General features: G+C 45.5%; 1 protein-coding gene across 1 annotated transcript; it reads left to right on the forward strand.

Moving 5' to 3' along the window:
* Positions 1-6395: 6395 nt before the first annotated feature.
* On the forward strand, positions 6396-23245 carry LOC138745180 (neuronal acetylcholine receptor subunit beta-4-like). Its single transcript, XM_069902237.1, has 11 exons — positions 6396-6533; positions 7799-7843; positions 7935-8044; positions 10255-11221; positions 16195-16303; positions 16355-16592; positions 16819-16996; positions 20541-20594; positions 21322-21450; positions 22505-22654; positions 23147-23245. Exons 1-11 carry the CDS (start codon positions 6414-6416, stop codon positions 23243-23245), a joined length of 2199 nt encoding a protein of 732 aa, XP_069758338.1. The 5' UTR covers positions 6396-6413.
* The last annotated feature ends 1066 nt before the right edge of the window (positions 23246-24311 follow it).

The following is a 24311-nucleotide window of genomic DNA, read 5'->3' on the forward strand; positions in this document are numbered from 1 at the left end:
TCAACTGGGTATGTTCCGCTAGAAACATTATAGCACTGAAGAAGGCCATTCAGTACATCTAAGCCCTGCTACTCATTAAAAAGCAATCCATCCAATCCCATTCCCTCCCTTTACCCACAGTCTAGTAAATTACTTGCCCTCAGGAAGGACCATCCCATTCCCATTTGAAAGCCCTGTTTGACTGTTTCCTATTGAGTTTCAGCTCATCACCACTGTGGTTTTAGACCCATACACCCATCATTGGTCTGGAAGTGTTATCCAAAACTACTAAAAAAAATGCTAAATACTCTGCTGTTCTGAACTTCTTCCAGCCTGAGCAATTTCACTGCAAACCCATGGCATTAACTAAGAGGTTTGGTTATTGTCCAATACTAGATTGATGTTAAGGTCTGGAACCCATTTTTCAAACATTCACCACTCACTGCGAGTCAGTTAATGAGTCTAACATTTGGAGACCCAGAGATTACATGTCATTTATTGAAACGAGAACACATTCTGTCGACCTAATCCAATTTAAAATGAGTACAACCACTCTAAACGCCTAGGAAAGTGCTCCTCGCAGAACCATCCGCCTGGGTTCCGTCCTGTCTCCGTGGTGTTTGCACGTTCTGCCTGAGTTCTAACGGTTTCCTCCATCATCTCAACAACGTGCAGGTTTGAAGCTTAATTGACCGCTGTAAAGTGCGTGAGGGGGGTTTAGTAGAACTAGGGGAGGGGGTGGAGGTGACGGGAAGGTGAGAAGATCAGTGTAAAAACGGGTGGTTGGTAGTCAGCATGAACACGAAAGGCCAAAGGGTCTGCTTCGGTCCTGCTCGGTGAATCCGAGCAAAGGGTTAAATGTTCATCCACTGAGGACATTTGCAGGATATGGGGAAAGCGTAGGTCTTTCAAACATCTTTCTGCTTTGGTCTGTCGCTCGTCTCTTTCCTGGCTGAGTAAAAGGCACACACTTCAGGGCTCCCTGCTACAGCAAAGGGGTTGAGCCCCTGCTATGGCCATGGGGTGTGGTACTTGACATGGGAACATCTCAAGAACCAGCCCCAAGTCCTCTCCAAGGTCGCTGGAATAGGCAGCTGGTCCGCGCCTCAGTGTCGTGCAGTGTCGCAGGTTGCGATCGAGCTCCCAGCTTTTCCTTCCAGTACCTTGGAGAGCTCCCGACGCTGGAGCAACCAAACGCCGCCTCGCCTTTGCTCCGGCCCCGATCGCCTACTCGCGGCTCTCCTGTCCGGTCCGGGGCCAGGTGAAGCTGGGGCAGCCTCCAGAGAGATGGCTTCGGTTCTCTATCTCACCCTGTTAACTATTGCAACAAGTAAGTGCATCCCTTGTATCTATTGGCTGGGAGGAAAATGTTTGCAACCCAAATTATATCAACGTCGTTACAGGTTCTATTGTGATGGGAGAATTTTGCTTCTTCTGCTTGGCATAACGAACGCACTAGATGTTATTGCAATACATGGATATTTTGAAACAGGGTGAATGAAGTAAGGGTTATCAGCGAGAGTACGACGAATGTTCGTGGGCAATCCTCGGCACTTGAAAGTATGACTTAAAACAATTAGCCAAGGCACCCCGGTGTCCAATATATTGATTCTCCCAGACACCATGCTGAAACGCGAACCAACCTAGCCGGCTGCATCTTGACTCTACAGACCAGTAACCCAGGGACCAATGTGTCCTGTAGAGCAAAAAAGGGTGCTGGCATCTGCGGGCAAACAAAAGTTGCAGGGGCTCCACGGGTCAGGGGGCACGTCCAGACCCCATAAAATGCCGACGGACCATGGATGCTCCCCCCGACCTTCTCAGAGTTTGCTCAGTGACAGCCACGCCAACCATAGAAGACTCTTCAGGGTCTTGACCCACCCCCCCCCCCCCCCCCACGGATGTTGCTCATTCCTGCAGTGTGGTTTTATGGGTCAAGGTGGAGTCCGCTACCTAAATGCATGACATGAGGGCACTCACTGGAGGTTGGCTCTTGGCAATGGGCAGAATTGACTGAAGCGAGAAATCGGAGCTCTGCATTAGGTGAGAGGGAGAGAGAAGGATCCATTTTTACATCTCTGGGATTTCTTTTCTTTGGCTTGGCTTCGCGGACGAAGATTTATGGAGGGGTAAATGTCCACGTCAGCTGCAGGCTCGTTTGTGGCTGACAAGTCCGATGCGGGACAGGCAGACACCGTTGCAGCGGAAAATGGGTGGGTTGGGGTTGGGTGTTGGGTTTTTCCTCCTTTGCCTTTTGTCAGTGAGGTGGGCTCTGCGGTCTTCTTCAAAGGAGGTTGCTGCCCGCCGAACTGTGATGCACGGTTGGAGGCGAGATCAGCCCACTGGCGGTGGTCAATGGGGCAGGCACCAAGAGATTTCTTTAGGCAGTCCTTGTACCTTTTCTTTGGTGCACCTCTGTCACGGTGGCCAGTGGAGAGCTCGCCATATAACACGATCTTGGGAAGGCGATGGTCCTCCATTCTGGAGACGTGACCCACCCAGCGCAGCTGGATCTTCAGCAGCGTGGACTCGATGCTGTCGACCTCTGCCATCTCTGGGATTTAAGCCAGTGTGATATTGCGCATTACCGACCCTCTTCTCCCATAATTCACATGCTGAGAGTTGCCTACATTCATGTTTGCAGCCGTCAGCAAGAAAGCTCCAGCAGGCTGTCAGATGCTATCGCTGGCTGCCCAGCCTTCAGTTATGCTTAGAGCACTTCCAAGAAGTTATTACAATGACCCTGTGTTGCTTTGACATACGAATCTGTCTTAAGTAAAACACATAAGTCTACACAGGCACTGTGGTTGAACTAAAAGCACAATGCTGGTGAAAACTCTGCTAGTCTAACAGCATCCTTAAAATAGCAAAGAAAAAGATATATTACAGACGTTTTGGGCTTGAACCCTTCATCAAGGTATGAAGAAATATTGTCAGGTATCCAAATAAAAGGGTAAGAGGGGAGGTGTGGGGTGAGGAGCATGGTAGCAAAGGCAGGAGGTAATAGGTGGAGAAGGGAGGGAGGCCACAGCAGCAAGTTGGGGAAGGGGATGGAGAGCTGAAGGAAAGAAGCCAGAGGGAAGGGAAGGGAGAGGGGAAGGAGAACAGGTTAGCAGACACCAGAGAAGTCGATGTTAATATCATCCAGCTGGAGAGTGCCCAGGGGAAAATCAAGTGGTGCACCTCCAATTTGTGGCTGGTCTTGGTGGGATAGTACATGAGGCCGCGGACAGGCACGCGAGTGTGGGAGTGGGGCACGGAACTGAAATGGTCAGCCAATGGGAGATCCGTGTCACTGATGCGCACAGAGCAAAGGTGCTCAGCGAAGAGATCTCCTTCTCTATGCCCAGTCTTTCTGATATAGAGAAGGCCACAATGGGAGCACCGGATGCAGTAAGTTAATACTGCGGATACACTAAAAGTGTTCAGTTTTCAAACTTGTATGTGATTCTTTAACAATCTTAACCAGCCTTTATTACTTTTAAATTGAGAGGCATATCAACTCTCAACTCCTGGTTTACTACTCTTTGGGGATTACTCCGCTGCCTGTCACAGAATGATCTCAAAATGGTCTCAAAATCTCCTCTCAGAAAAAGTCCTTTATTCCCCCTCCTATAAAGGTGTTGTTTGCAGTTCTGCGGGGGACCAAATCTCTCCGGCAGCCCAGGGAGGGCTATGTCACTGACACAGTTCCATTCAACGTCCCTTTCAAAAGCAAGAAAATATCCCAAGGGGAAACTGACACCAACACTGACCCAAAGGAGACTTTTCAGAACTTGTTCAGAGGGCTTGGTTTCTCAGCAAAGCACTGTGGAGAGACATGGCTGCATGAGCAGGTGAAGGGAGTGGAAGAGGAACAAGGGGAATGGGGAAAGAAAGAGGTCGGAGTGGAGAAAAGTACAGGGATGGAAAGGGTGAGATTTCTGGGGGCAGTGGGGGGGTGGGGGTTGTTGGAATATATCAGATGGGGAGCTACAATAAAGGAGGAATCTCACACAGGGAGCCAGTAGAGTTGAGGAACTGACATAGGGATCAGAATCAGAAATTATTATCATGAACATGTCACAAAATTTGTTGTTTTGTGGCAGCATCACACAGTGCAAACATTTATATGATTATCTGTCTCCAGCCAGATGGCATTAACATTGACTTTTCTGGTTTCTGCTAACCTGCTCTCCTCTTCCCCCTCCTTTCCCAGTTCTCCTCTCTCCCTTCACCCAGCCATCCCTCCTCCCCTTGATCACTGCTGTCTCCTCCCTCCCTTCTCCAACTATCACCTCCACGCCTCCCCCCAACCCCTTTCTTCAGACACCTGCTGACATTTTTATTTCCACCTGCTGCCGACACCTTGATGAAGGGCTCAAGTCCAAAATTTTGGTTATGTATTTTTATCCAACTGTTTGACCTGCTGAGTTTCTCCAGCATCGTGTTTTTGCTTTAACCACAGTGCCTACAGAATTTTGGTCTTTTACTTCAAACATTTCTATAAAATACCTTATAAAATAAATTTTAAAAAGCACAAGAAATTGTCAAAGAAAGGCAGTGTCTTTGATTCATTCAGGCATCTGATGGCGGGGGAAGAAGCCATCCTTGTGGCACTGAGTGCTCGTCTTCAAGCTCCTTTACCTTTTTCCCCCCCCAATGGTAGCAGAGTGAAGAGGCCTGGGTGGTGGGGGTCCTTGAGGATAGAGCCTACTGTCCTAAGGCACCGCCCCTTGTAGATGTCCTTGATGGAGTGAAGACTGGTGCCCATGATGTCGCAGGGCAAATTAACAACCCTCCGGAGTTTTTTTTCTGTCCTAAGCATTGACACCTTCGTACCAGACCCTGATGCAACCAGCCTGAATGCTCTCCACGGTACACCTGTAGAAGTTTTCAAGGCGGGAGTCTTTGGTGACATACCAAATCTCCTCAAACTCCTCTCAATGTATAGCTGCTGGCAAGCAGCCTTCATGATGGCATCAAGGTGGAGGCTCCAGGACAGATCCTCAGAGATGTTTGCACCCAGGAATTTGAAGTTCTTGACCTTCTCCACTACGGAGACCTCAATGAGGACTTTCCTGAAGACCACAATCATCTCCTTAATGTTGAGCGCAAGGTCGTTGGTGTGACACCACTCAACCATCTATCTCCCTCATTGCGGTTTGTGATTCTGTTGGCAACCATTTGAATTGTTCTTAGCCACACAGTCATGGGCGTATAGAGAGTAGAGCAGTGGGCAAAGCATGATCAACAGTGAGGAGGAGTCGCTGTTTCCAATTCATACTGTGGTCTTTCGATGAGGATGTCAAGGATCCAGTTGCAGAGTGGGGTTCAGAGGCCCAGGGCTTGGAGCTTTTTGATCAGCACTGAGGACGCCAGTATAGATGAGGAGCTGGTATAGAAAAGGATTCTGTCATACAGGGAGCTGGTATAGATGAATCAAAACAAAGAGCAAACAGACTCAATCCGAGCTGTGAAAGTCTCAGCACAGCTTTGGCTTATGGAGATTGCCGTCCGACCTGGAGAGAACATGTGCAGACTTGAGAGCTTCAGCTGAATGAACAAGATGGAGTCAGTGTACCCTGTCGGGAGTGGATTTGGGGGTAAGAGGCTCAGTATACTGGAGGGCAGGTGGGTGCAGAGACACCAATGAGTTCAAAAGGAAATTAGAGAGGCATCTGAGGGAAGTGAACTTGCTTAGGCATAGAGAGCAGCAGAGAGACTGACTGGATTGCTCTGCAAAGAGACAGTGGATTGAACCGTTGTGACTCAATAACTAGGGAAGGAAACTCCCGTCTCCTGCCATTGAATATTTGGCTTTGCTGACTTCGAGAAAGCTGAACTAATCCCAGCATCTGTGTTGCCCTGCTCAAAGTCAACCAGGAAGCTCGATTGGTACAGCACAGAAATATTTTTAAACTACTCGGGGAAAAAGGACTCTCCCACTAGCAGGAGATGCGGGGAGTGAAGTTCACCATTTTTACTCAAGTATTTATTTTTAATCTTTCAGTCTAATTTCTTTTTTTTTTCCTACCTGAAACATCACCTCTGAAATTTAGAATAATTTCAAAATAAATTTAGAAATACAGCATGGTAACAGGCCATTTCAGCCCACGAGTCTGTGCTCCCCAATTTACCTACACCCTTGATACTTTTCGAATGATGAGAGGAGACCGGAGCACGTGGGATAAACCCACGCAGATACCAGGTGATCATACAAACTCCTTGGAGACAGCACAGGATTTTAACCCTGGTCTCAATCACTGGTGCCATAAAGGCATTGTGCTATTCATGCCCTGGATGAACTCTGACAATAAATCTGAAATCGGGTTTGGGATCTTTGTGCTTTAGAAGAGGTGGGAACAGAATTCTTAATTTGAAACCAATATACTGCTGGTCTTCAAGCCGCGTTTTCCTGTTCCACAGGGGCCTACGGTGCAGATGTTGAAGAAATGCTCGTCGATCACCTCCTGGACCCCGAGAGATACAACAAGCTAATTCGACCAGCTAAGAACATCTCTGAGCTGGTGTCTATCGTCTTTCAGGTCTCACTAGCACAGCTTATCAATGTGGTAAGTCAACCAAAAGATCTGAAAGACTTATCACTAAAATGTTTACCATGAGATACTGGAACAAGTCAGTCAAAGCAATCTTTTAAGGGAATGGGGAGGCTTAAGAACACCAGTCCTTGAGGATGGGAGATAGGGCCACAAACAGAAGAGGAAAGAAAATTGGTGAAAATCACAAACTTTAGGAAATTAATGTATCTACTTTGAGCACAGAAGTCTGATCTAGAATACATACCTCTTCTGCTCCATAGGTGGGGAATATATCATACATACTCATGTAATAGTCGAGTTTCGGGGACCAAGTTTTTGGGTCAAATATGTGGGGTTGTCTTTTACACAGACACTACTTTGACCGCAGTAAGTACCTGCGTCGTTCAAGGCGTCAGCGGTAAGTTCACGTTCAGGGCGCCTGGAGCTTGGATGGGCTGGTGGCCAAGGCAATGGGTTCAATGGACGAGGCACTGGGAGCTGGGGCGGGTGTCTGCAGCCAAAATAGTGGAGTCGACCTTTACATGTGACATAGGGAAAATACAGGAGTTTTAGGCCAAAAAACGTCAACTTTTTTATGGGATTGACTATATTCAAGAATATATGGTAGTTTGACTTTGCTAAGGCAAATGTAAAAAGGTAAAAGTTTAAAGGTTCCATTATTGTCATGTAATGCTACATTTAGAATGTAACGTACATGAATTTCTTTAACTTTTGTCTACCATAAAGCAGACAGAGTCACCACTTTATCCAGGGTCCCTCATAGAAACCTACAGCACCTGGTGGCCTAGGCAGTCTCCCCTCCAAATACTGACCAGTCATGTGCCTGCTTAGTTTCCGAGATCAGACTATCCCAGGCGTGTTCAGGCTGTTAGGTGTTGTTGTGGAAGGAAAGCACTGCTGCTCATTTGTTGGGTGCATTTACCCCAGAGAAATGATTCTCTAGGTCTTAATGAGGTAGATTGACTAAATTATAATCCACCCAGGATGCTTGAGGGGCAATGAAACAGTCTGGCAGGTCTAAATACTGTCTGCCTGACAGCAGGTAGAAGGTGATTTTGTGTAATATTACATGTTCTGAACCATTACATGACAAGAAAGGGATCTTGAATCCAAAGGCAATTGGCGAGGGGTGAGTGGTATGGGGGGTGGGGGAGAGAAGAATGCGAGAAGTTTCCAGATCAAACCTCTCTCTCTTTTCCGTCTATGTGAAGTGAAACCATCTTATTCCACGTACGTACCACTTGTGCTAACTCTCCTGTTTCCCACTTTGCCTTCAGAACGAACGTGAACAGATAATGACCACAAACGTTTGGTTAAAACAGGTGAGTGGCTCTCCAAGTCTTCCAGAATGTGGGAATGTCCACTCGAAGCAAGGGGGACCGTGGTCACTTGCAGTCATGTGCTTTGTTGCAGGAGTGGGTGGACTATCGACTCAACTGGGACCCTGAGGAATATGAGGGGATCAAAAAGCTACGGGTGTACTCCAAGAACATCTGGCTCCCTGACATCATTCTGTACAACAAGTGAGTTCAGCGAGAAGTACAAGAATTAAGAATTGAGAAGCTGGAGGGACTCAGAGGGCCTGGAAGCAGAAAGGATCTTGACCCAAAACACTCCCCAACCTGCTGACTCCCTCCAGGTTCTCTCTCCACACATCCCCAGTATGACAGTAAAATATTACATCTTGACCTCAAATCTCTGGAAGAAGACTTCAACCCATCTCCTTCTGTCTCAGGAGACTAGAGCAATGCACAAGATGCTGAAAGAACTCAGCAGGTCAGGTAGCATCTATGGAAGGCTCTAGATCACAGGTTCACAACCATTTTCTTTCCACTCACATCCCACCTTAAGTAATCCCTCTGCCATCAGTGCTCTGTGATTAGTAAGGGATTGCTTTAAGGTGGGATGTGAGTGGGAAGGGAAGGTTGAGATCATTGCTCTCGACCCAATTGTTACTGAAATATTTTGCTTGACAAAAATTGTCTTTGGTCCATTTCCTTTGGAGTTCTGAAACCGTGCACATAACGAGTCAATGAGGGACAATTAAAACAGTGGTTTTCAACCTTTTTCTTACCACCCACATCCCACCTTAAGCAATCCCTTACTAATCACAGAGCACCTATGGCATAGGGAATACTTAAAGTGGTATGTGAGGGAAAAGAAAAAGGTTGAGAACAACAGCACTAGATAGTCTATGTTTCAGGCCATAACCCTTCATGGTTATTATAAAGGATGGGAGCAAGGATAGGGCATTTGACCCAGCTAGCCTGCTCTCCCATTCAATAAAATCACGGCTAATCTGACCAGTAAGCCCTCAGAATAAAGACTGAAGACTGACTGGAGGAGGACTCCAGGCTGACAAAAGGTATTAATTGGATATGATAAGAGGAGAGTTGAGAATTGATTTTTGGCTCCATGAAAGGAGACAGAAGGAAATGGGAAGAGAGAGAGAGAGATTAAGAAAGGCAACAGTGGGAAGAAAGATGGGGGGGGTGGTGGGCATGAGGGGGGGAAGGGTTTAATGGAAGCCTGAGGTCTATGTTGATGCCATCTAGTTGGAGGATAAGGTGTTGATCCTCCAACTTGTGGATGATCTCAATCTGGCAATGCACAAGAGCATGGACAGACATGTCAGCAAGGGAATGGGATGGGGAATTGAAATGGATGCCCACTGGGAGATCCCCGCTACTGTGATGGAGAGCATCTGACTGTAGACTCAGTTCCATCACAAACCTATTCCCCATAACCTTTAAATCAAAAGTATAAAATATTTATTTAAATTTATCTCGTGCTCGTTTACTGTGTGCACGGTGGGGGGGATCTGTTTTATGTGATATCATGTTTGTACTCTCACAATAAATCTGAATTGTGAGCCTGCATTTACAGGTGCATTGAGCAAAGGTTTCCAACGATTCACTTCTCTGAGGGAAGAAGTTGCTCGTCACTTCTGTTTCAACACTTTGGACCCTTCTAACTACTCAGTGTCCATTTTCCGGGACTGGTTTTATTCTCAACCACCAGCTGGTTTGTCCTTGTGTTCATACTGCACTTTACCCATGGACCCAGTCCAGAGTATATTTTATGCAAAGTTAAAAATGGCCAGAGTTCAAAGGGTGAATTTTGAGGCTCTGTCCCCAAGTTCGAACCTCACCTGCCCAGCAAAAGCAACTCTCCCGCTTCCATCTTATTAGAGCATTTTATTGAGGGACAAGGCCAGCAACTTCTACCCCAAACTGTGGGGTGTGGAGGCCTCTAACACTTCAGTTACACTGGCCACCTCCCCTCTACACACTCAGTCTTGACAGAGGGCTCCGACTGGAAATGTCGACCACTCTTTTTCTCCCACTGATGCTGCATGACCTGCTGGCTTCCTCCAGCAGATTGCTTCTTGCTGCATTTCAATTGGACTGCAATCCGATCCCCACATCTGATATTTTAATCCACTGGACTCTGGCCATTTTTAACCTTTCACAATAGATACTCCGGACCATGGGTAAACTACAGTACGATCACCAGTACAGACCAGCTGGTGGTTGAGCATAAACCCAACCCTGGAAAATGGGGAAACAGAGGTGTTGGTAGTCCCTGAAAATGGGGACACGGAGTCCAAATCGATTTATAATTGGTTCTTGCATTACCTGCTTCAAGTAAATATTCCTCCCCACCCCGTGAAAATGTTTCTGTGACCGATTCCTTCTCTGTATATTCTGCACATCTTTCTTTCTCATTACAGCGCTGATGGAACCTATGAAGTCTCCCTGTACACCAATGCCATCATCTCATTCACAGGGAGCATCTATTGGCTGCCACCTGCCATCTACAAGAGTGCCTGCAAGATTGAGGTGAAGCATTTCCCTTTCGACCAGCAGAATTGCACCATGAAATTCAGGTCTTGGACCTACGACCATACTGAAATTGACCTGATTCCCAAAACTGATAGTGCAATCATGGATGATTTCACACCCAGCGGGGAGTGGGACATCGTGTCGCTTCCAGGGAGAAGGAACACAAATCCACTGGACCCAGCTTATGTTGACGTGACATATGACTTTATCATAAAGAGAAAACCCCTCTTTTATACCATCAATCTGATAATACCATGTATTCTCATAACCTCACTAGCTATTTTGGTGTTCTACCTACCATCAGACTGTGGTGAGAAGATGACCCTGTGTATCTCTGTTTTACTGGCTCTCACTGTATTCCTGCTGTTGATCTCCAAGATTGTCCCACCAACCTCCCTCGATGTTCCACTAATTGGGAAGTATCTCATGTTCACCATGGTCCTGGTGACGTTTTCTATCGTGACCAGTGTCTGCGTACTGAACATTCACCACCGTTCCCCCAGCACTCACACCATGCCCCAATGGGTGAAGATGGTTTTCCTGGAGAGGCTTCCAGCCCTACTGTTCATAAAAAGGCCTCAAAATGATGGGAAAAAACAAAAGTCCCAACACAGGAAGAGCAATCTCTGCAGTGCTCACATGAGTCCAGAAAAGAACAAAAGCTCAGGCTTCTTTATAAACCCAACAACTGCCAAAGTCTATGACTTAAATGTACTGGACACACCTGAAGGCTTTGGCTGCCATCAAGATGTGAGACTAAGAACTTCCTTGAAGCTCTCCCTGGAACTGCAAGAAGCCATCGAAGGGGTGAAGTTCATTGCCGACCACGTGAAAAACGATGATGAAAATCAGAGTGTAAGTGTGGCTAATGTCAACAACTTATTTCTCGAGTAAAACTGTTGAGTAGGGATTTCAGGATAAAGACCCTGCCCTGCATAAAGTTGAGGCCACAGCTACCTCTCTGACAGGGTAAAGGATCCCTGAGCGATGTTCCTGCAAGTTTACAGGAAGGATGTGGCAACCATTGAGAAAGTGCAGGAGAGACCAACCAGATGGAAGGCTGTGGGAGACAACAGATAGGCTGGGTTAATTTTCAGTGGAGCATAGGAGGCTGACGAGTGACATGTAGAACAGAGAGTGCAGCACAGAAACCGACTCTTTCTCTAAGTGCTTTGAGTTTTAGATTGGTCTGAGAGTGTTAGTGATCGATCAGTTTTTATTCTTTCAATGCTATCTTTTCTAGTTCCTGTCTCCTCTATTTCTGCCATTACGCAACCCACTTATCCAGTTGATCTAGATCCTGTTGTAGTTTTAAGATCACCATCTCCACGGGCCATTGTACCGTCAATTTTGAGTCACCTGCAAAATTAGTTATTGTGCATTACAGGAAGGGAGTGGAAGCTATGGAGAGGGTGCACAGGCGATTTACCACAATTTTGCCTGGATTGGAGAATGTCCCTTATGAGGTAAGGTTAACAGAGCTGGGGTTTTTCTCTGGAGCAAAGAAGAGGTGATTTAACAGAGGTCTACATAATTATGGGAAGCATAGATAGGGTGGACAGCCAGCACCATTTTCCTGGGGCAAGAGTAGCAAATGCCAGAGCACATCTGTACAAGGTGAGAAGAGGAAGGTTTAGATTCAAATTTCAGATTTATTGTCAGAGTACATACATACATGACGTCACATACAACTCTGAGATTCCTTTTCCTGTGGGCCAGGCAAAATTACCATTTATTGGTAGTGCAAAAAAAATGCACATAAAACTAAACAAATTGGCTGTGCAATACGGAGAGGAGGGAAAAAAAATCAAACAATAAAGTGCAAGAGTCCTTAAAAGAAATCCTGATCGAGTTTGTGGTTGAGGAGTCTGATGGTGGAGGGGGAGCAGCTGTTCCTGAACCTGGTGGTGCGAGTCTTGTGGCACCGATAACGCTTTCCCAATGGCAGCAGTGAGAGAAGAGCATGTGCTGGGTGGTGTGGATCCTTGATGATTGCTGATGTTCTCCAACAGTAGCATTCCCGATGGTGGGAAAAGGTTTATCTGTGATGTCCTGGGCTGTTTCCATACCCTTAAGCAAGGGTTTACACTCAGTGGGCATTGTCCCCACACCAGACTATGATGTAGCCGGTCAGCACACATCTGTACAGATATGCCAAGGTTTCCAATACAATACCAAACCTCCGAAAACTTCTGAGGAAGTAGAGGAGCTGACATGCTTTTTCTTCACAGTGTGTTGGCTCCAGGTAAGATGCTCCAAGATAGTGACTCCCAAGACTCTCCACCTCTGATTCCCCAATGATCACTGAATCGTACACCTCTGGTTTTCCCTTTCCTGAAGTCTTAAACAGCTCCTTGCTTTTGGTGACATTGAGGGCAAGATTATTGTTGGTGCATCATTTGACCAAGTTTTCAATCTCCCTCCTCAACGAATTTGTAGATGGTGTTGTTGTTGAATCGAGCCATAGGTGTAAAGTGCGTAGAGGGCTAAGGACTGAGCCCTGTGGGGAGACATAAGGGATAGGTTTTTTTTAAAAAAAACAGAGAATAGTGGGTACTAGGAATGGATTGCCAGGGGTGGTGGTGGAGGCTGGAATAAGCTAGATTTAAAGACTCTTAGATAAAGTATGGGTCATGGGAGTGAAGTCGGGAAGGTTTAGTTTGTTAAGTAGGTTTCTATTGGTCAGCACAACATGGGTTGAAGGGCTTGTACTGTGCAGATATGCTCTATGCCATCTACATTACCATCACAATTATTAATATACTGCACATACTTGGGTAAAAGTTGACTCCCCTATTTGGCCCAAAAATCTGGTATTTTCCATATATCGCGTGTAAAAGTCAACCCTAGTCTCCCATCTTTACCCTGGCCACCCACAGGATGGAACTCCCAGTCGCGAACTCTCGCCTTGGCCCCGACTGGCCTCCCCATTAGAGCTCGTGACGGAGCCGACGACGCAGATACTTACTGTGGTCAAAAACAGTATCCATGTAATAGGTGACCCCATAAATTTAATGTTAAAAAATCATTTACCAAATTAAACTGTTACATGAGTATATACAAATAATGATAATATAACAACACATTTTACCACTTTTATTTGGACATAAGGCTTAAGTTAAATACATTAAATGAAGCAGCAGGTGACTTCAAAGGGAATATGGGAAGTAGGGTCGCAGTTTACAATGAGTGCAGGAAACAGAACCATAGAGATAGACGTCAAAATGAAATATAAAATTCTGCCAACGTTAAAATTGTAGTAAAAAAACACCGAAATGCTGGAGAAACTCAGCCGGTCTTTCAGCGAGGAATATAGACCAACAAAAGGTGTTAATTGGATATGATAAGGGGAGAGGTGAAAATTTATCATGCCTGTGAGAGGAGATGGGAGAGACAGAGCTGGGGGAAGGCAAGGGGCGGGGGGGTGGGGGGAATGAGGGGTTTTAACAAAAGCCGGAGAAGTCCACATGAATAGAAATTTGGTTAGGAGAAAAAGGGAGGTGTACAAGAGGTATAAAGAGCAGGGAGCTGAGAAGTTGAAGGAGGACTACAAGGAGTGTAGAAGGAATCTTAAGAAAGAAATTAGAAAGGCCAAAAAAAGGCATGAAGAGGCTTTGGCTGACAGAGTAGAAATAAATCCAAAGGGTTTCTATAAGTACATTAAAAGTAAAAGATTAGTGAGAGATAAAATTGGACCCCTTGTAGATAGCGAGGGTAAGCTGAGTGAGAAGTATGAGGAAATGGGGGAAATTTTGAATGATTTCTTTGCCTCGGTATTCACTAGGGAAAAAAATGTTCAACCAGTTGAAGTAAAGAAAAATAGTGGGGAGGTCATGAAGCATATAAGGATAACCGAGGAGGTAGTGATGGCTGTGTTAAAAATGATAAAGGTGGATAAATCTCCCGGACCGGACAAAATATTCCCTAGGACACTCAGCGAGGCTAGTGGACAGTTAGTGGGGCCATTAACAGAGATATTTAGGATGTCACTGGCCACGGGGGTGGTACCAAAGGATTGGAGGGTTGCGCATGTGGTTCCTCTATTTAAGAAAGGGTCCAAATGCAAACCTGGGAATTATAGGCCTGTAAGTCTGACGTCTGTGGTGGGCAAGTTGATGGAAAGTGTTCTGAGGGATGCTATTTACAAATTTTTGGACGTACAAGGATTGATAGGGAGTAATCAGCATGGTTTTGTCAGGGGTAGATCATGCTTGACAAACCTGATTGAGTTCTTCGAGGGGGTTACAAAAAAGGTTGATGAAAGGAAAGCTGTGGATGTTGTCTATTTGGACTTTAGTAAAGCTTTTGACAAAGTTCCCCACATGAGGTTAAGAAAAAAGGTGGAGGCATTAGGTATAAATAAGGAGGTAGTGAAATGGATTCAGCAGTGGTTGGATGGAAGGTGTCAGAGAGTAGTGGTAGGCAATTGTTTGTCCAATTGGAGGCCGGTGACTAGTGGAGTTCCTCAGGGTTCGGTCCTGGGTCCACTATTATTTGTTATATATATTAACGATCTGGATGTAGGGGTAGAGAATTGGATAAGCAAGTTTGCGGTTGACACAAAGATTGGTGGTGTTGTGGACAGTGAGGTAGATTATTGTAGATTAAAAGGTGATTTAGGAAGGCTGGAGGTGTGGGCTGAGAAATGGCTGATGGAATTTAATACAGATAAATGTGAGGTGCTGCATTTTGGAAAGGCAAATTTAAATAAGTCATATACATTGAATGGTAGACAATTGAGGAGTGCAGAGCAACAAAGGGATTTAGGAGTTATGGTAAATAGTACCCTCAAGGCTGATACTCAGGTAGATAGTGTGGTGAAGAAGGCATTTGGAATGTTGGCCTTCATAAATCGGAGTATTGAATTCAAGAGTAGGGAGGTTATGATGAAATTGTACAAGGCATTGGTGAGGCCAAATTTGGAGTACTGTGTACAGTTTTGGTCACCAAATTATAGGAAAGATATAAACAAAATAGAGAGAGTGCAGAGAAGGTTCACGAGAATGTTGACAGGATTTCAGGGTCTGAGTTCCAGGAAAAGGTTGTGCAGACTGGGGCTTTTTTCTCTGGAGCGTAGAAGATTGAGAGGGGACTTGATCGAGGTGTTTAAGATTTTAAAAGGGACAGACAGAGTAAATGTGGATAGGCTTTTTCAACTAAGAAAGGGGGAGATTCAAACTAGAGGACATGGTTTAAGATTGAAGGGGGAAAATTATAAGGGGAACATGAGGGGAAATTTCTTTACGCAGAGGGTGGTGGGGATGTGGAATGAGCTTCCGGCAGACGTGGTCGAGGCGGGATCATTGGTTACATTTATGGAAAGACTGGATCGTTACATGGAGAGGAGGGGACTAGAGGGGTATGGACCGGGTGCTGGTCAGTGGGACTAGGAGGGTGGGGATTTGCTACGGCATGGACTAGTAGGGCCGAACTGGCCTGTTCTGTGCTGTAAGTGGTTATATGGTTATATATGGAATGCCATCCGGTTAGAGGGTGCCCAGACAGATGAGGTGTTGCTTCTCCAATTTGTTGGTGGTCTCAGTCTGGCAGTGCACGAGACGCTAAACCATCAGGATTTTTGAGAAAAATCAGGGTCTCATTGTAAAAGGCTTGAATCTACACATCCTTCATATTCCAAAGGCCTTGAAGGCAGCACCAATGTGCAGTCAAATGCAGCGTACATTTGAGTCCAGCAAGTTCCCACTAAGGTAACATTAAAAGAACGATGTCCTATCATAGAAAATTGATATGAAAATTTCAAGAACAATTTATAAGAAGAACAAATTTTGAATAGCTCTGCAATACCTGTTCAATGTCTTCCCTTCCAGGTAAATGAGGACTGGAAGTATGTGGCCATGGTGGTGGACCGGCTGTTCCTCTGGATTTTTATTGTGGCTTGTATTTTGGGGACCATTGGATTGTTTCTGCAGCCATTTTGCCAACAGCACCATCACTGACACCCTCGACACCGAGACCCACGGCACCGAGACCCACGGCACCGAGACCCACGGCACCGAGACCCACGGCACCGAGACCCACGGCACCGAGACCCACGGCACCGAGACCCACGGCACCGAGACCCACGGCACCGAGACCCACGGCACCGAGACCCACGGCACCGAGACCCACGGCACCGAGACCCACGGCACCGAGACCCACGGCACCCCTCCTCTGCACGTGGACTCTCACCGTTCACAGAATTTTTCATCCACGGACTTTCCCACAGGCAAGGTAATGCATTCAATAATCAACTACCTGCCCCAAAAAGTGTCTACGCATCTCCTCATGACACAGCTATCCTTATAGAGCTGTGCTACATTGAGCACCATTACAATAAGAATTACAGCATACTTTGGCTTAAATTGCTAACTTCCTATTAATCAATTACGGCTGGGTTTGATGCACAATATTTTTGATTATTTTAGTTTATAACCTTTCATTTTTTTTGAAAGTTGCACCGTTCTAAATAAAGTGAAACACTGCAGAGTGTTGGCTGATCTCTCTCCTTCATTGACGGACGATATTGGAATGGAAAAGCGTATGGGGAAGGGACAACATCATCCTGAGACTCAGCTGAAAGGTGAGGAGGTGATGTTAAACCTGGACAAAATACTGGTCGGATCACAAATGGTAGATGCTTCCAACTGTGGTCAAGATTCAAGATTCCTTTAATGTCATGAGTTATTACACAAAAATGGCTTTAGTCTGCCGCAGATTCGCCACCAGCAAAATTGCCGGGAGCCTGTTACAGTCAGGGAAAGAGAAGCAAAAGAGAGATGTCACCCACCTAGATTTGTTTCCAATGCTTACGCTACCCGCACAGACTCCTGTCCACTTCCCTCCTAAGGGAAGGAGCAGGAAAGCTTTACAGGAATGGTCCCAGTGTTGAGAAAAGTTGGATAGAAGAACCCGAGCATGTGCTCCGTGGAACTGAGAAGGATGAGGGGAGTTTTGATGGAGGTAGATGTTATGTGAGGAAAAATAAGTTCAACAGGTCCAAAGAGCAGCAAGTCTGAACACAGGCTGATTAAAACAGTCATCTTTATTCACATGTGAGGGAGGTCACCACAGGGATAATAGACACCCACAACCACTCGTGGAGAAATGTCTTTGCCATCAAGGAATAAAATACAATACCCTTCACCCCTTGATACAGTGCAGGCTCGGCTCTTAACTAAACTAGGAATGGTGATCTCTACGCACACAATACTACAGCTTCCAACCCTTTGTCAGCTCACACCTTACCAATGACTCTCCAGAGTCGCCCATGGTTCACAACCTGGCGTGGAGCTGGGGCTCGTCCCAGAAGCAAAGGAAGCAGATGGCTCACATGTGGTGGGCTTTATAGCATCTCCGGCTGGAGAGTCCAGCCCAGGTGTGGGTTAGGTGATTACAGGGGCCAATGGTCAGGCGTGCGCTAATAGGTGGGTGGCGTCTGATCTTGATTGGCCGGTGAGGTGACTTCTGACTAGGTACCCGCTGGTAGAGTCACGTGACACGTGATCCTTCGCATTACAGTAGATAAGAACATGACTAGTTTAGTTAGGATAGAGGAATGCAGGTGATTCAAAGTATGAAGAATTATTGTTGGGCAGAAAGCAGCGAGGTTCAGGAATTAAGAGAGTATCCTTCTCACGTTCATCTTAATATATTTTTTTTAATAAGACCTTCATTTTGCTTTTAAGCCAGTCATAATTGCAACTGGCAACATGGTTAGGTAAGGGGTTTGAGATTTTCTCCTCTACTATATTCCTCTTTCCTCCTTTTATATTATTAGATTTTTTTTTCTAAAAATGCATATACTTTTTAGAATATAAATTATGGATATGATTTACAATTTATGTATGTTAGTGATATATGGAATATCTTATCTAGTTTATGTAACTGTCCATGCTATATTATTGAATTGTACCATTTTTGTTTGTACAAGTTATTAAAATCTTTTAAAAAGAAAGGAGTTCAAAGTAATGAAAATAGAAGCCTTCAAGAAGCAAGTGCTTAAGATATAAATTGGATGCTTAAATGATCGGGTCTTTAAATAGAACTTAACAGACCGACACAAACTTGAGAAAGGTATTATCTGAAATCGTTGAATCCTGGTTCAAAGGCGTGGTGATGCTCCTTGAACTTACATTGGGCTCAGTGTAAAACTGGGTTCCTCATTGCAAGGCCCCGAGCCAGTCGTCCACTTCTCACCTTAACATGCATTCCTCAGAGGGTCAGCAATGGAGAGACTCAAGCTCCTGGCTGCCAACATCTCTGAGGATCTGTCTTAGAGCCTCCATGTCGATGCCATCATGAAGAAGGCTCGCCAGCGGCTGTACTTCGTGAGGAGTTTGAGGAGATTTGGTAGGTCACCGAAGACTCTTGAAAACTTCTACTGGTGTCCTGTGGAGAGCATTCTGGCTGGTTGCATCACTGCCTAATACAGAGGTGCCCATGCTCAGGACAGGAAAAAAAAACTCCAGAGGGTTGTTAACTCAGCCTGCGACATCACGGGCACCAGACTTCACTCCATCATGGAGCAGTGTCTTAAGAAAGCTGCTTCTATCCTCAAGGACCCCCCCCCCCCCACCCCCAGCCATGCCCTCTTCACACTGCTACCTTCAGGATAAAGGTACAGGAGCCTGAAGACAAGCCATTAGCGGCACAAGGACAACTTCTTCCCCTTTGCCATCAGTTTCCCGAATGAACAATGAATCACAGACGCTACCCTACTTCAAACTATTTTTATTTTAAAGGGGTTTAAATGAATGTTTACCCTGTGATGCTGCCACAAAACAATGAATTTCATCTTCTCTACACATCATAATGACCAAAAAGTACAAGTACGTTTGAGCGCATCAGATATGTAACAGTATTACCGTTGCAACTGAAAGAGAATGGATGAGGCTTAAATGTTTGAAAAGCTTTCTCCCAAAACCTCGGTTAATTGGAAAGGACAACCAACTTTGATCCCAGTGACATTATTATGAGGTGAGAATAATGACAAAATTGTTTATTCCATTAATTTATTAGCACAAGTATATATGTTAAACTGAATTTCTCAATGAGAGAATTAGCTCTTAAAGATATTCTTTTAGACAGTAATGTTTGCATGTTGGGTACTTTGTTGAATTTAATGAACCTGCAAATTACAAAATAAAAGGTAATTTCCTGTTGTTTTTCTTTGTGTTGGGGATTCAGGGCCATTTTTCAAACTGATTATCTGGTGTCTCCAGTACCCTCAGGGTAACACTTCACAGTCTATTAAGTCCCATTTGAAATGTAGTCAGTAGGCTGTGGTCTTTCCATTATGAAGTCCAGAATCCGGCTACATAGAGGGGTGTTGCGTCCCAGCAAGGATAGCCTCTCCACCAGCCTCTGGGGAATGATCATATGAAATGGTGAACTGAAGTCAATGAACAGCAGCCTGGCGTTTGAGATGTAACGTATGATTCAAGAAGGGTGCCCCTACTATAGCTCAAAATAAAGTTCCCATCAGTGAACCTGCATTAAGTTAGCCTGTTAAGCAATCTCACAATGGCTGGATCAGATCAGAGGTCTCCAGTCCTGCCAGATCTATTTGGGAACGAGTAACTGGCACATAGGAGGAGAGGAGTCCAGGAACATCCTCATTCTCATCATGGTGGGGCTCACAGTGCCATATATCAATTAAATCAGAAACTCCAAGGACCAACCATATACACTGCCCACCATAATGTATGGGACAAAGACACACTTTTCCTTTATTTTCCCCTGTACTCCACAGTTTTAAATTTATAATCTAACAATTCACACTGTAGTACTTTAAATAAATAATTCCATTCTACCCTGTCAACGGCTTTCTCTGCGTCAAAAGCAACCGCCACTGTTGGAGTCTTCTTTCCTTGTACTGCATGGATTAAGTTAATGAACTTAGAGATATTGTCCATTGTTTGTCTTTTCTTAATAAATCCAGTTTCGTCAAGTTTTACTAGTTTTAGTACACAGACAGCCAATCTGTTTGCTCATAGTTTTGCTATTATCTGATTCCACCTGCATTGAATTCACCCATCGTTATTGAATGAAGATCTACTGGGACCAATGCCCGAAGAGGGCGCACAAAATCAGTGAACCGGTGCGGACTCGAAAGGCCAACATGGCCTGTTTCTGCTCCATAAATGGTTATATGTGATTAAAGTGCACATTCCAGATGACTGCAGTCGAGGCCTGGCAGAGCATCACCAGAGAAGATACTCAGGACCTGGTGATGTCTATGAATCACAGACTTCATTGCCTGCAGGGGATCTTCTTCCTTCTTTGGCTTGGCTTCGCGGATGAAGATTTATGGAGGGGGTAAATATCCACGTCAGCTGCAGGCTCGTTTGTGGCTCGTTTGTGGCTGACAGGCAGACACGGTTGCAGCGGTTGCAGGGGAAAATTGGTTGGTTGGGGTTGGGTGTTGGGTTTTTCCTCCTTTGCCTTTTGTCAGTGAGGTGGGCTCTGCGGTCTTCTTCAAAGGAGGTTGCTGCCCGCCGAATTGTGAGGCGCCAAGATGCACGGTTGGAGGCGAGATCAGCCCACTGGCGGTGGTCAATGGGGCAGGCACCAAGAGATTTCTTTAGGCAGTCCTTGTACCTTTTCTTTGGTGCATCTGTCACGGTGGCCAGTGGAGAGCTCGCCATATAACACGATCTTGGGAAGGCGATGGTCCTCCATTCTGGAGACGTGACCCACCCAGCGCAGTTGGATCTTCAGCAGCGTGGACTCGATGCTGTCGGCCTCTGCCATCTCGAGTACTTCGATGTTAGGGATGAAGTCGCTCCAATGAATGTTGAGGATGGAGCGGAGACAATGCTGGTGGAAGCGTTCTAGGAGCCGTAGGTGATGCCGGTAGAGGACCCATGATTCGGAGCCGAACAGGAGTGTGGGTATGACAACGGCAAATTATTCACATGTGAATTTGCTCACACATTTAAAATTGCGGAGCACAGGGGCAAATAAAGGAGCAAAGTGTCTTTGTCCCAAACATTAGTGAGGGTGGAGAGTATGTGATTGACTCAAACATTGATAGCTCCGGTTCTTCCCACTATGCGCACGTGCCATTTGCTTGGATGATTGCGGTACCAACAACGTTCCTTAAGCTCAACAGAAGAGATTCACGAGAATGTTGCCAGTATTGGAAGAGCTGAAATATATAAGTAAATATATAAGTAGTTCTCTCAAACTATAAGAAAACTCTGATAAAGTAAACCTTTTAGTTTCACTTTGCAAAGCAAGAGGAACCGAGTTGCAGAGAGCAAGGTGCAGCCCACCAGCTATTTCCCCTTTTAAGTGAGCACAGCATTTTGGCTGAGCACAACCTTTTTAGAACAACAAAAGAGATACTCCAGGTGCACTGCAGATCCCCAGCACCACAGCATGTTCAGCACGTAAAAAGCATGAATTATGTCTCAACAAAGCCGCATTCTTATCATAAAAGGGGCGTTTTTGTTTTTTTTTGCTTAGCCATCCCACGCGGTCCTTGCAAGACTTGAAATAGCTGCAGTAAAAACATGGACAGGTTCACACCCGAGGGGCGTCTACTTCACACAGAGGGTGGTTGAGTGCACGCAACAAGTTGCCAGAGGAAGTGTTGAAAGCAGGGACCAATTTGAACATTGCCCAAGCATTTAGACGGTGAGAAAGGTTGAGAGGGATGTGGAATGAATGCAGACAAATAGCTTTGTCACCACAAGCAACTTGGGAAGATGTGTAAAGAATTATGTGACTTCTGCTGTAGTAAGTAGGTAAGTAATAAGAATCAATGCTTTAGAAGGTCAAGCAGTCCACAGCTGGTATGGCTAGAATGGGACAGGAGAATCGACTTCTCAGTATGTTGCTGGGAAGGTTACTGGATGGTACTTCACAGAAACTGCAAAGGACAAGAGTTGCAATAGTATTAGATTGCTAATTAGTGAAAAACGCAAAACTGCACATAGGCATCTATAGGGGCTGTACAAGGATACCGTGCACTCTGTGGGGCTCAGTGCAGAGAACTCTTTCCTTGTACCCCTCACTCCTGCTAGCCTAATCCAATAAGAAGTGGTTTTGGTGCTATTTGTTTTATTACGGCGCGGGTCAACTTTCACAGAAGAGGCTGGATACGTGCTGCAGAACTCTGTGATTATCATTCAGGACAAAGCCGCCCACTTTATTGGCACCTCATCTGCCATCTTAAACTGTAATGCGCACACTGTGAACAAAATGCACTGCCGTTACTCATCCACACTATTCAGACAACATCTTCAAAACCACCACCGCTACCACAATGGACAAAAGCACCAGGTGCAGGGAACACCACATGTTGCCAATCATCTCATATATTTGATTTCAGATTTATTGTCAGAGTACATACATGACATCACATACAACCCTGAGAATCTTTTTTCCTGTGGGTAAAACAAAATTACCATTTGACGGCAGTAGAATAAAAACTGACTCAACACATCTACTTTTAAACAAATAAAGAAATGTAAACAAACTGTGCAATACAGAAAGAAAATAATTAAATAAAGTGCAAACGTAAGAGTCCTTAAATGAGTCCCTGATTGAGTTTGTCGTTGAGTCTGATAGTCTGTTCCTGAACCTGGTGGTGCGAGTCTTGTGGCACCGACACCTCTTTCCTGACGGCAGCAGTGAGATCAGAGTGTGTGCTGGTAGAATGGATCCTTGACAATTTCTGGTGCTCTCTATCGCCAGCGTTCCCTGAAGATGTTCCCAATAGTGGGGAGGGTTTTGCCTGTGATGTCCCTGGGATGTGTCCACTACCTTTTGCAGGGCTTTACTCTCAGGGGTGTTGGTGACCCCGTACCAGACTGCGATGAGCCGGCCAGTACACTTTCACCACAATCCGTAGAAATTTGCCAGCCTTTCTGATGTCATACCAAACCTCCGCAAACTCCTGAGGAAGTAGAGGTGTTGATGTGCTTTCTTCTGTCATTTGTGTGTTGGGTCCAGGGAAGATCCTGCAAGATAATGACTCCCCATAACCCAACCAGCTGTGCTGGTGCAAGCAGCTGCTCACTGCCACCTTCTAGCGGACAATTAGGGATGCTGGCCTTATCAGTCATGCACAGATTTCAAAATTAAATTTAAAACATTGAGACTTATGTTCTATTGAATATTTTAAAACCTAGAAAATATTGTAAAGGTTGTACAGAAGAAAAAACCTCTAATCTGAAATCTTGTTTGACCATTTCCTGGATGTCTGCTTCACGACTTTAATATTTGATAGCCTCCCATTAATGACTAACGTACAAACTTGATTTAGAATTATACATTATTTCACTCATCTCTTATTAAAATGCTCATCTCCGCAGGGGAATACATGGTTGAATAGGACCCTTGCTGTTTTAAAAGGATACGAACATATCATAATGCACCAGTTTGAGCAATGGCTGAGTTGTCAGCACTCGTTCCGTTAGAAGATCGGGAATCCAATCCTTGTGCCAAAGAGTCAAGGGCAATACTCTGGCTGCCCTTCCAGTGTAACACTACGTGAGGGCTGTACAGTCAGAAATGTTGTCTTTCAGCTGAAACAGTACATTAGTACTCTCTCTATCCTCAGAGACAAATGGCCCCTTCGTTTACTGAAGGGGCAGAGAAGGGATCACTGATGAATAGAAAAATACTGCAATCAATGAGCTGCTGGAGGAATCCAGTGGATCAGACACGATCCAGGTGTAGAAATGACAACACTTGTGGCCGGGACCCTTCATGCAGCAGCCAACTGCACTTGCTGAGAAGACTGAAGCAGGCAAGGCTACCAGTCAACCCCCCTTCTACAGGAGCTCCATTGAAAGGGTCCTGGCCGGCTGCATCACAGTGTGGTACGGTTGATGCAGACCCGGGGGAGGGCCGAGGTGACAGGGCATTGGATAAGAAGACACGAGCCAGAGGGCTTCACAGAACTCCCTGCGGAGAGAGGAAGACAACTTCTCCA

Source organism: Narcine bancroftii, chromosome 11 (assembly GCF_036971445.1).
Source record: "Narcine bancroftii isolate sNarBan1 chromosome 11, sNarBan1.hap1, whole genome shotgun sequence".
In the NCBI taxonomy this organism is placed as follows: domain Eukaryota; kingdom Metazoa; phylum Chordata; class Chondrichthyes; order Torpediniformes; family Narcinidae; genus Narcine; species Narcine bancroftii.